Source organism: Haliotis rubra, unplaced genomic scaffold, assembly GCF_003918875.1.
Source record: "Haliotis rubra isolate DU_JTF1 unplaced genomic scaffold, ASM391887v1 Scf14, whole genome shotgun sequence".
Classification (NCBI taxonomy): Eukaryota; Metazoa; Mollusca; class Gastropoda; order Lepetellida; family Haliotidae; genus Haliotis; species Haliotis rubra.
Window position 1 is genome coordinate 279,767 of NW_025765336.1, and position 13,863 is coordinate 293,629.

The 13,863-nt window shown below is 41.3% G+C and overlaps 2 protein-coding genes across 2 annotated transcripts in view; one reads left to right on the top strand and one right to left on the bottom strand.

Moving 5' to 3' along the window:
- LOC124268674 (phosphatidylserine synthase 2-like) overlaps nucleotides 1–13,863 on the bottom strand; it is a 58,562-nt gene that overhangs the window by 31,386 nt on the left and 13,313 nt on the right.
- On the top strand, nucleotides 6,879–7,718 carry LOC124268767 (extensin-2-like). The gene has a single exon (XM_046703792.1). It carries the CDS (start codon nucleotides 6,879–6,881, stop codon nucleotides 7,716–7,718), a length of 840 nt encoding a protein of 279 aa, XP_046559748.1.

The window sequence follows — 13,863 nt, forward strand, 5'->3', positions numbered from 1 at the left end:
CACAAGCCACGGTAAATTTGTTCTATATTCAACATATACTGTGGGCTGGAGCAACCTTTAGCATTTTAATGGGTGATCTTTTTGATCATGTTACCATTCACTCCTGCATTCAATGAATCGAACCGGTTCTGGTCATGAATTCAATTCATTATTCATGGGCACTTGAATCAAAGTGTGATAAGCAAAATAGAATATATATGTACGGGCTATACCGAAACACATCCCCTCTCATTTTACCAAAACCCCTTACAGTCCTGTCATTAGACTATAAGCAGCATTGTCACATTACAAAAATATATCACTGAAATATTTCAACCTTGGCAAATACATATTTAGTTTATTAAAGTTACAGTATTCATGAAAAATATTTGCATTTGTAACCCAATATTCATGAAAAATCAGATTCGTCTCATAGCGTATTGATTGCAACTCAAGGATCTTCTGTGAGCACTGAACCTTCACTATTGTCCAGTGGCCCGAGGCTACTGGAGACAAATATATATCCAATAACAGTCGTCTCAACTGACTTGAAGCATTTGTAGACAAAATGTCACCATTAGCAGTGTTCACGAGTCACAGGACATTGGGTCTTGTAAGTTTCAGATGTCTGTCTGACCCATTGAAAATGCACAGGACCCATGGAATAAAATTAAACACACATTTCAGATTTAATATTTCTTATAATTGACATTGAAATTATTAACAAACATAAGATTTATAAACAGCAAAAAAGTGTCACATGTCGCATAAAACAACTTCAGTCAAAGTCATTGTGAAATATACAGTCAGACACTGGGGCCGGCGGGTTGTAGACTTCTGTCTGACCATTGGCGAATCTGCCGGACTTGTCAGAGGGTCAGACGCTATTCGGGAACACTGCATTAGTTCTCATTGCATAAATATTCCCACAAACTGGAACTGAACTGAAATAAGGCTGATGCATGGCCTTGGACTAAACTTTTGTAGACAAAAAAAATTCTTGGACAAATAATGGTTGTGACAGACTGGCAAGAATCAATGCTTATGTTGAACAAATCAGCTCCAAGGTGCTGGCTCATTTCCATCCACCTCAAATCACACATCCACACTAGTTTGTTTTCTGTAACTTTGCTTGTGAGAACACAAATATATTTGGGGCTACCAAACATATATTTTCTATATCTATCATATTACCATCATAATTTCGACCGCCTCCGTGGTGTAGGGGTTAGAGCGTCCGCCGGAAGTACGGAAGGTCGCGGGTTCGATCCCCGACCGCATCATACCAAAAGACGTTAAAATATGGTACTTGGTCCCTGCCTGGCGCGCGGCATTAATGGGTACAACAAGGACTGGTCGGCTCGGAGTCAGTATAATGTGTCTGAGTGGGGTATTCATGCTTCACTGCAGCATGGTATCTCAGTGGGTTGGCACTATAAAACCAGCTTAAGTCTGGGCTAGTACAAGCAGCCGCACATACACATACACATGCATGCACGTCGTCACATGAGCGAAATATTCTCAAGCACAATGTTAAACCCAATTCCACCACCACCACCATCATAATTTCAAATTTCCTAATAAGGAAGTATGACCACAATGTCGGACCAAACACCAACATATCAGCAACAGTCACCAACATTTTATACATTTATCAAATTTTAACTGGATATTCATCAAAAATGCAACATTTGAAGTAGAACCCAACTTGCCTGTGAAGGTCTGTCGTTTAAGGTAGCGAGACAAGAAGCATGCATATAAGGTCTTTGTTCCAGGGCACAAGCTGGAAGAATCTGTTATCTAATCACTTCAGTCACCTCAGGTCAACGCCAGTCCTCACGCCATCAGGTCTGGCAATTTCCATTCACAAGTATTAATTTTTCCCTGACCTCAGGCTGATTGAGTGAGTGCAGGAGTCAGCAAGTAAGGTGTGAGCGAAGAATGAGTGTAGGAGTAAGTGAATGAAGTGATTACAGAAGGAATGAATAAAGGAGTTAGTGAAGGTGAGGGAAGAAAGGAGTGAGTGAAGGAATGAGTTTAGAAGTAAGTAAATGAAGAGATTACTGAAGCAATGAGTACAGGAGATAGTGAAATGTGGAGTGAAATATTGAGTGAAGGGAGGAGGGAAGAAGTGAATGAAGGACTGAATGAGGGAGTGGATTGTAAACTAAGGGATAAGGGACTGACTGACTGACTGACTGAGTTTGGTTTTACGCCGCTTTTAGCAATATTCCAGCAATATCACGGCGGGGGACACCAGAAATGGGCTTCACTCATTGTACCCATGTGGGGATTCGAACCCGGGTCTTCGGCGTGACGAGCCAACGCTTTAACAACTAGACTACCCCACCGCCCCAAGGGATAAGGGAAGGAGTGAAGGAATGAAAGAGTGAGTGAAGGAATTAGCAGAGGTTAGTGAGACAAGTTATTACTTAAGAAGTGAAAGAAGAAATGAATGAAGGGTTGAGGGAGAAAGAAAGCAGAAAAAAAAGACAAAAAAGTGTAGGGCTGGGACGATACACTAAGTGACGATACGATACGCATCGCGATATTTTACCTGCGATACGATATGTATCACGATATATACACCTTGAAAGAATGACAGTATTAAGATTTAAAATGATATATTGCAAGGTATTTGTGTATAATAATAACACTATTGTAATAAACAAACAAGTAACTCCATCATACTTGCGTATTTTTCTCTACATAAGTACTGTAACATGTATAAGATAATACTGTTTTGAAAAAAAAAGTTGTGGATCGTTTTGTATCGATACACCAGTGGACGATACGATACCTGTATCAAACTAGAATGTATCGTGATGTATCGGTGTATCGGTGCATCGGTGAATTGTCCCAGCCCTAAGAAAGTGTATAAGTACATATATGTCCAGGTGGGGAAATGGCAGATGGGGTAATGACCTGGGCCCCGTTTCACAAAGCTCTCATAAGCCTAAGATCTCGTAACTTTTCTCGTAGCATTTGTAATGAGTTGAGTTGAGTTGAGTTGGGTTTTGCATCACATCGGCATTATTCCAGCCATATAGTGACGAGAACAAGGTTGCATTAATAAACATTGTAAGTACATTATCGGAATGAGTTTTATTTCAGAAACATATATTCATTACATTGTCATTTAAAAGCAGAAAAAGTCATAGCACCACATTTAAAGGCAGGCAAGTTGTTATTTACATTTCACAGTTACAATTTATGATAGTTACATTTGACAGTTACAATTTATGATACAGATCAACTTCCCTCAGGTAGTTCACTATGAGATGAGCGCTCACGTGGGAGAACAGATCTTTCAGATTTGTACCTCCCACACTGTAGCGCTACGAGAGCTTTGTGAAACGGGGCCCTGTTGGGGAAAAGGCCTCGTAGGGAATTGCCCTACACCCTATGCACACACATGCACACATATGCACACACACATGCACATACTACCTGTGCCCAAATCAGCATCTATCAACACAACCTCCTCAACATGGAACCAGCACAGAATCTGACACCAAACAAGCCCAACAATGCAATTTACTGTCAATGAATTAATAATAGAAATGTTTTCTCTCGTCACATGCATCCTTGGGCCCTTTGTTCATGCAAGGTTGCTGATTTCCTTCTTCCTTGCTCAACAGTTCAAGGTATTGATTCCGGAATTCTTTGCAAGTGGTCCGGAACCGATGTGCAAGGATCATTGGTAGCTCCATCAAATATAATTGTCATTTAAACACAACTTAGTAAGAGGTGAGGTGAGGTGAAATTAGGTTTTACATCGTGCTTGAGATTATTTCGCTCATATGACGACGTGCATGCATGTGTATGTGTATGTGCGGCTGCTTGTACTAGCCCAGACTGAAGCTGGTTTTATAGTGCTAGCCCACTGAGATACCATGCCACAGTGAAGCATGAATACCCCACTCAGACACATTATACTGACTCCGAGCCGACCAGTCCTTGTTGTACCCATTAATGCCGAGAGCCAGGCAGGGACCAACAAGTACCATATTTTAACGTCTTTTTGGTATGACGCAGTCGGGGATCGAACCCGTGACCTTCCGCTTTCCGGGCGGACGCTCTAACCACTACAACATGGAGGCGGTCCAACTTAGTAAGAGCTTAGTGAGTGAGTGAATGAGTGAATGAGTGAGCAAGCGAGCAAGTGATCATACTGCTTTAAGTAAAACCTTAGTCTAGGGGTAATCCCCTGATTGGAAACAGGTTTTGGAACTGTGGAATTGGCTTGTTTATACAACTCAAAATAGGTAAGGGAACACCTGTATTTTTTTCATATGATAATGGTTATTAATCTGTCTTGGGTGGTGGGAATTGCAAGACAGTCTTCCACTTGTGTGTGTCCATTGACCTGAGCAGTACATGGCCAATCTGGTGACCGCAGACATGAGTGAGTCAGTTGGGTTTTATGCCGCTTTTAGCAATATTCCAGCATTATCACGACCTGGGACACCTGAAATGGGTTTCACACATTGTGCCCATGTGGGGATTCGAACCCGGTCTTCGATGTGATGAGCAAACACCTTACCCACTAGACTACCCCACCGCCCACTTAGTCAGAGACAATTGGTAACAACTCTTTGATTTACAATAGCCTTCGCAATAAGCTTTTACTTCCACGTGTGTAGAGCGGACAAAACAAAACATGTCTATTATAAATATGCAGGATTTTATTTCGAAAACAGGGCCCTAAGTCATCTAAGGTGTGACAATTCACAGTGTAGAGTTGTCACCCTTGGGCACACCAGAATCCTGTGTAGATTCAATGCTGGAAAAACCCTATTTATGATTCTAGGCTTGTCAGTGCTATTATCTGGTTCACAGCTGTCACCAAAGTGATGAATGTCTGAGGCCTGCATCACACACAGCTTACCTCACACTTTAAGCTGACACATTGTTACGCAAGTGGTATACTGATCAAAGCGGGGTCAAACCCAACCCACTGATTGTCATAACACGTATATGTCAGGGTAGAGATTGCGATCTGGTAGGATCGGAGATTCTACCAGTCGAGATTGCGATCGGAGTCTCTTCCAGTAGAGATTGCGATCGGAGTTTCTACTGGTAGAATCTCTGATCCTACTAGAGATTGCAATCGGACTCTCTACCAGTAGAGACTCTCATTATATAGAATAACCTATACAATCGCAATCTCTACCAGTAGAAGCTTAAATCTCATCCTACTAGTAGAGATTGCAATCTAAGTGAATATTTAGAAAAATAAAATATATTTTCGTATATTGTAGAATGACAACTTCCATTGAAAAGTGCACACTGTTTGTCCAACTTGATGTTTACAAACAAAATGAAAATAAAACATTGTTACTTTGTTTTCATTTATGATTGTTATTGTAAATAAATGTAATGCTAAAATTCGAAAAAAAAAAAAATTCAATGCACTTCATTTCTGAGTGCTAATGTCAGCTATGTCCATCGATAAATGACATTAGCAACATTTAGGTCCATCATAAATGTGACATTATTTGTTATCAATAATCACTGATGTGTGCATTTTCAATGGAAGATATCAAATATAAACATAAAACAATATGCACTCTATAACTATAAGCTCCAATGCTCTAATCAAATGCTAATCGAGGAAAGACGAAAGATTATGCCCTTTTTTGCATTGTACCCATTATTGAGTCGGAATATCACTTCTGCATAGAATGTAATTTTTATAATAATCTTCGTCAGGCCCTGCTCCCAAAGTATTATTACACTTCTTCATCTCTCCATAAATTTGTACAATTGTTGTCATCTTTGTTGTTTGCCCACAGATCAGTCAGACTTTCTACCATTTGAATTGGAAATGGTACTGGTAGAATCTCCGATTGTACCAGTAGAGACTTTGATTGCAATCTGTACTAGTAGGATCGGAGATTCTACCAGTAGAGACACCGATTGCAATTTTTACTGGTAGAGACTCTGATCGCAATCTCTACTGGGAGAATCTCCGATTCTACCAGATCACAATCTCTACCCTGACATATATATCTACATAACAGCATTAAACCAACTTTAAGTGAGTGAGTGAGTGAGAATGAGTGTATGGTTTTACACCGCTTTTACCAATATTCCAGCAATATCACGGCTGGGGACACCAGAAATGGGCTTCATACTTTGAACCAATATGGGGAATTAAACCCAGGTCTTTGGCGTGACGAGCAAACGCTTTAACCACTAGGCTACACCATCGCCCACCAACTTAAAGGCTTGACATAAAAGATGGTAGAATGTTTACATCTTGTGTTGTTCTCAACATAAGTAATCTATACCAGAACATGGAACCTGAACGTGATGAACAACAACAGCCGATGAGTTCTCCTGTTCTTCTTTAAAAACAATAGGTTGTCAACACACTCTGACTTCAAGGCAGATCGCCAAGCTGTTACAAGATGAACCAGATCACCCAGAGCATAAATACTAGAAGCCACTCTTGAAACAATTTTTGAGTGCTTTTGGGGGTTTTCTACACAAATTACGTTGTGCCATGTTTTAATGCCATTTATTCAGTTTCTAACCATGTCAATATTGTTACATTTACAGATGTAAATAACATTCACTGATTTTCCCACAGGATACAATACATCTGTTTGAATCATATCTGCTAATTCACTTGTAACATGTACATTTCTATCATGTTTATTCTGACAATAAACACAAATAAAGGTATAGTCTTCTTCCAAACCCTATTCATGACCCAAGCATGTGTCCCATCCTTCATGACCCTCCTCTCTACATGGCCCAAGCATGTGTCCCATCCCTCACAACCCTCCTCCCTACATGGCCCAAGCATGTCCCATCCGTCACAACCCTCTTCCCTACATGGCCCAAGCATGTTCCTTCCCTCATGATCCTCCTCCCTACATGGCCCAAGCATGACCCTCCTCCCTACATGGCCCAAGCATGTCCATTATCCTCCTCCCTACAAGGCCCAAGCATGTACCATCCCTCATGACCCTCCTCCCTACATGGCCCAAGCATGTACCATCCCTCATGACCCTCCTCCCTACATGGCCCAAGCATGTCCCATCCCTCACAACCCTCTTCCCTACATGGCCCAAGGATGTCCCAACAATCATGACCCTCCTCCCTACATGGCCCAAGCATGTTCCTTCCTTCATGACCCTCCTCCCTACATGACCCAAGCATGTTCCTTCCCTCATGACCCTCCTCCCTACATGACCCAAGCATGTCCCATCAATCATGACCCTCCTCCCTACATGGCCCAAGCATGTCCCATCCCCCATCCCTCATGGCCCAAGCACCCTCCTCCTCACTACATGGCCCAAGCATGTTCCATCCCTCACAACCCCTCCTCCTACATGGCCCAAGCATGTCCCATCCCTCGTGACCCTCCTCCCTACATGGCCCAAGCCACCCTCCTCCCTACATCCTCCCCTACATCATGGCCCAAGCATGTCCCATCCCTCATGACCCTCCTCCCTACATGGCCCAAGCATGTCCCTCACAACCCTCCATCCCTCATGGCCCAAGCATACCCATCCCTCATGACCCTCCTCCCTACATGGCCCAAGCATGTCCCATCCCTCATGACCCTCCCTCCTCCCTACATGACCCAAGCATGTCCCCTACATGACCCTGGCCCAAGCATGTTCCTTCCCTCATTACCCTCCTCCCTACATGGCCCAAGCATGTCCCATCCCTCCTCACAACCCTCCTCCCTACATGGCCCAAGCATGTTCCATCCATCATGACCCTCCTCCCCATGTCCCAAGCATGTCCCAAGCATCAATCATCCCATCCCTACATGACCATGTCCCTCCCTACCCTCCTCCATGGCCCAAGGATGTCCCATCAATCATGACCCTCCTCCCTACATGGCCCAAGCATGTTCCATCCTTCCCTCATGACAGTTACTTGTGTGACCCATGTTATGTTGTTATTGTTATGTTTACACACACAATACCAACATATGAAAAACTAAAGCTCCAATTACATTAACATTTACTCTCACATCAATCAGACAAACAACTATGTACACATGTTGCAACATTTGATATACATTTGTGATGCATTAGCACCTCGCAAGTTTAGTTTCAATTTCATCAAACACTATGCCATGCATACCAGATCAATATACCTTTCAAGTCCCGATCAATCAGCTGACCAAATACCCAATCAATACATCAATACGTCATCAGTATGGCTGAAATAACACAGACAGCCACAAACAGCTGTACAGGAAATCTAATCTAACTTACTCTTATCTAGAAGCTTAACCTACTTCGAACATCAATATAATATATTCTACCAAATTTTATATAACACTGAGGTCAACACAACTCAGCAACAAGTAGGTCATTTATGAACAACCGTGAAGATCCGGGTTAGAATTGATCTTCAGTAACCCATGCTTGTCGTAGGTGGCGAATAACGGGATCGGGTGGTCAGGCTCACTGACTTGGTTGACACATATCATTGTATCCTAATTGACACTCATGAAATCGATGCTCATGTTGTTGATCACTGGATTGTCTGATCCAGACTTGATTATTTACAGACCACTGCCATATAGCTGTAACATTGCTGAGTGCGGCATTAAACAACAAACCAATCAACCAACTTTATGAAGAGTAGATCTGAAAACACAAAAGGACACACAATAACTCATCACACTATTTATACACTGAATTTCCTTCTATAAAACAAGTCACAGTCCAATGACTTTGAGTGTGGTTCCTTCAAAGGAAATGACAGAGGAAGAATGAGTAATAAAGGCAAATGTGATTGACTCATTCGGACATCCTAGTTTAGAGGTAGCTTTTAGCAGCAATATCAACGGGGGACACCAAGCCTCAAAGATACAGGAAACACATCACTTTGATTGAAGTCATTCAGTAACATTTTTGTCTGCCTTGCAACACAAACAATACATTCATTACTGAGCTACAAACCTGATTAACCAGAATTAAACCATTATCATGACATCACACTGTTCTTGTGGCCACTTGATTCTGAACCAGCAATTTACTGGCTATTCCGAACATTCTTTTTATAAACAAGCAGAACTGATGCAACCAAAGGTCATTACTCAAAACTATACTGAAAGTTTGTTTCAAAAATAACGATGTTGGAAAAATCACTCAAAAACCACTTAATCTGAAAATAAAATTTACATACTCTCATGATGTTTCCTTAAGACAAAGTTCAATAATATAATCCCGCTCCTTTTAGAAATATTCCAATAATATAATGCCTTCCCCATTGTATTTTAGGTGAAATTGGGTTTTATTCTTGACACTGACCGAAGGGAGCAAGATATTGACTTCAACCATTGTATCTATGAGGGGAATTGAACATAGGTCTGTAGTGTGATGAGGAAATGCTTTAACCACTAGGCTTCTACCATCATCCCTTCTAAGTAAAACTGACATATCTACAGCTGTTAATACAAAGTATGGGTCATTATGCTAAATAATACAGGAAATATGTTTCAACTGTCACACTGTTTCAGTTGGAGAAATCACTCAAATATGTTGATTCCAGATATAGAATCAACAGATTCTCATGATTTTTCCATTTTAGAGGTGAGGTGAAATTGGGTTTTTAACGTCATGCTTGAGAATATTTCGCTCATATGACGACGTGCATGCGTGTGTATGTGTATATGCGGCTGCTTGTACTAGCCCAGACTTAAGCTGGTTTTATAGTGCTAGCTCACTGAGATACCATGCCGCAGTGAAGCATGAATACCCCACTCAGACATAGTATACTGACTCCGAGCCGACCAGTCCTTGTTGTACCCATTAATGCCGAGAGCCAGGCAGGGACCAACAAGTACCATATTTTAACGTCTTTTGGTATGACGCGGTCGGGGATCGAACCGCGACCTTCCGCTTCTCTGGGCGGACGCTCTAACCACTACACCACGGAGGCGGACCACTCTAACCACTCCATTTTAGACTTACGGACTGGACTGAGTTTCTTTCCATTTTAGCAATATTCCAGCAACATCACGGGCGGGGGACACCAGAAATGGGCTTCACACATTGTACCCATGTGGGGTCGAACCGGTCTTCGCGTGGCGAGCCAACGCTTAACCACTAGGCTACCCCATTTCCATTAGAATATCCATGGGAACGAGTATAGTTGTACACAGTATTTATCAGTATTTCAGAAAAATCATAGTCGGGGACACCAGAAATTGGTTTCACACATACTACCCACAGGGAATCAAACCCGGGTATTTGGCAAATGAGGAAATGCTTTAAGCACTGGCCACCCAGAAGAGCTTTGGACAAGTAAAACTGGTGCAACCATAGGTCATTACGTAAAATTATAGAGAAAATAAATATCACCAATAACCATGGCAACAGGGATTCAAAGGTCACTGATTTATGGCTTCGATACCCAATAACAAAGGCAACAATCCTGGCCAGTTGTAGGAGATCAGTGCCCCTTTAAGTCAGAGGAACAATGAGCCCCAAAATCTACTTCTAAATTACATAACTAACACTGCTGTGATACCCAGAGACCACTTGGAACACTGATATTGCTTCACAATGTTCACTAATCATTGCCAAACTGAAAAACCCAGAGGCAATAATATATCTCCCCAACCTAAACAAACAATGTTCCTAATCGCGATTCTATTAACGAGATCGAAAAAGATCCCACGAGAATCTTACCAAACAGGATGAAATATTAGAAAGACAGAGTGGTATTCAATGTCATGACACATGTTGGCCCCAGTAGCTTTGAGCAATGATGCAACGACTGACACACATTTTGCTTTAGCTTTCCTACCTCCATCTATAAAACATGTCCCGACTCAACTCTCACGGGGTTTGCTTTTGGTTTGGTTTGTTGTTTAACGCGGCAATATTACAGCAATAAGGTGGCAGTCTGTAAACAATTGAGTCTGACCAGACAATTCAGTGATCAACAGCATGAGCATCGATCTACGCAACTGGGATACGATGACATGTATCAGCAAGTCACAATCCCAGTAGTTGTCTCTTACAACAAGCATCACGGCCTGGGTTGATTATAGTTTTTAGATTTTCCTATTCAGGTTGTAGTTGCAGATAAGTATAAAGAAAAAACATTTGGTTCTCTGTTGCAGTTTTTTTAAACTGCACAAATTACATTTGCAAATTTCACATCCAGTGTAAAATGATTCAGTTCCAGTGTAACATAAACTTCCCAGATTCTTCAAGAAATATTCAGTCATGACTTTTCAGAAAGTGAAGTGTGTTTTCTTAGAAATAGACACGTTTTTAGGCCCTGACAACGTCCTAGATATGTTCTATCATCAAGTATTTCAAACTCTGTTACAGCGGTTCCAAAATCGTTTGTGTTCGATTATGAGAAAACGTGATCGATTGCTTGGTCGCTTGGCCACTGCGACCAATCTTCGATTATTTCAATTAATCGGAGGAACAAACTGAAGCTATATTATTTATTTTGAAAGATGGAAGAAAAAGACAGTAATTTGAATTTTTATTGCTGCAATATTAAAACAGTTTATTTTCATAAACATTTCGGTTTAATCTTCTAGTCTAACGGAGTCGGCATCATCATATTGAAAACATTAGCTTAGCTGTTAGAAATTGCGACACTGTTGTATCATATCTTATCATATCGTGTATCTTACATGGCAATGCAGGTGTCTCATTTATCTCTCCAACAAAGGTTTTCTCAGTTGACTTCTGTTGTACATATGCTATTATTGGGAGGGTCTTTTCTATCAATAAACACAATCAGACCTCTCAATGACAAAGCTGTTTTTATATTTGATAGTAATTGATAGTAAAATCAATTTGAGAAGACAAATCATTTATCATTTAATCACAACAAAGTTCTATTTACCCACAATCAAACTTCTCAGTAAGGAACTTGTTTCAGGCTCAACCCGCTCTACTCACTAGAATAATTAATCGGACCACCACCAGTTGATGAAGAACAATTATAACCCGTATCTTCATGGTAACTCTCAGGGGCTATTCATCATGATCATAAAACGATAAATCAGTACTGCATAAAACAAAACACTGCCCTGAAAATATTGCATCAAGATTCCTATATTAGAAAAGGATTTAAAAAGCCAGAACAAACAGACAGGTCACAAGGATTTTTTGTTTGTATGTTTGCAAGTTTGTTTGTACGTTTGCTTGCTTCTTCTTTGTTTTAAATGCCACACAAGGCATAATCCAGCAAAATTCATCAATCCAGTGATTCATATTTTGAGCAATTATCCATTCCGTTGTGGTACAGTGAGATCCTTTCAGCTTCATCATTAGACCTGACGTCCGATCCATTTGGTCTCCTCTTGCAACAAGCAGATATTGACTGGGTACCTGTTGAAGCCCTGAATACCCAAGGATCAGAGGTATTGAAAGCAATAGTTGGGTCTTAAGTCCTGTTAAGTAATCCTCTGGCAATATCACAACTGTGGACATAATGAGAGGTCTTTCCATACTGTCCCCAACTTGGGTATCAAACCAGGCATGATGGCCTAATGCTAAACTAATGCTAAGTCTCTCAATATCAGCGTTTAAAATTCTCGCCTGTCCGACCGTCCGGAACGGTCTATTTTCATCTCAGACGGTCAAATTTCATAAGTAGCCTGTCCGGTGGTCTGGTAGATGTTTTTACCCCTAACAGTAAATGTTTCATAATATCACACAGGTTCTCTTGTCAGTTTGAGGTGTTTAAGGTATTATGATAATTATGTTCAACTATTTACAATTGGGCAGTTCATTTTACAATAACCAATCTCAACTGATGTTCTTTCAGTTTACCTAAACTCGGTGCATAAGCTTGTTAGTGCTATGTTGTTCGTTGTGATGCCTACAAACAGGACTGTATTCAGAAACCTGATTTTTTTTAAAAAAAATTTCATTGTTGAAAACCGGACAGGCAAGTTTGTATCCGGACTGGTAATTTTTAAAGTTACCAGTCCGGCTGTCTGGCTTGGAAGTGTGGGAGTTTTAAACACTGTCAATATATATAATTTTGATAGAAACAAACTATTCCTTTTAAATCAAAAAGGAGCCCACATGAGAAGGGAGATTCAGAACCTGGAAAGTCTAGACTTGCTTCATTTAGGGCTTTAGCATTGCAGGGTTGGCTAGGCTGTAGGGAAAATAATATGGTTCAGGGACTGTGAGACCTGAGGAAATCTAGACTTGCTTCATTTAGGGCTTTAGCATTCCAGGGTGGGCTAGGCTGTAGGGAAAATAATGTGGTTCAGGGACAGTGAGACCTGAGGAAATCTAGACTTGCTTCATTTAGGGCTTTAGCATTCCAGGGTGGGCTAGGCTGTAGGGAAAATAATGTGGTTCAGGGACTGTGAGACCTGAGGAAATCTAGACTTGCTTCATTTAGGGCTTTAGCATTCCAGGGTGGGCTAGGCTGTAGGGAAAATAATGTGGTTCAGGGACAGTGAGACCTGAGGAAATCTAGACTTGCTTCATTTAGGGCTTTAGCATTCCAGGGTGGGCTAGGCTGTAGGGAAAATAATGTGGTTCAGGAACTGTGAGACCTGAGGAAATCTAGACTTGCTTCATTTAGGGCTTTAGCATTCCAGGGTGGGCTAGGCTGTAGGGAAAATAATGTGGTTCAGGAACTGTGAGACCTGAGGAAATCTAGACTTGCTTCATTTAGGGCTTTAGCATTCCAGGGTGGGCTAGGCTGTAGGGAAAATAATGTGGTTCAGGAACTGTGAGACCTGAGGAAATCTAGACTTGCTTCATTTAGGGCTTTAGCATTCCAGGGTGGGCTAGGCTGTAGGGAAAATAATGTGGTTCAGGAACTGTGAGACCTGAGGAAATCTAGACTTGCTTCATTTAGGGCTTTAGCATTCCAGGGTGGGCTAGGCTGTAGGGAAAATAATGT

Bases quoted from the DNA above. Each gene is read 5' to 3' on its own strand.
- LOC124268767 (XM_046703792.1), top strand. From the start codon at position 6,879: ATGACCCTCCTCCCTACATGGCCCAAGCATGTCCATTATCCTCCTCCC.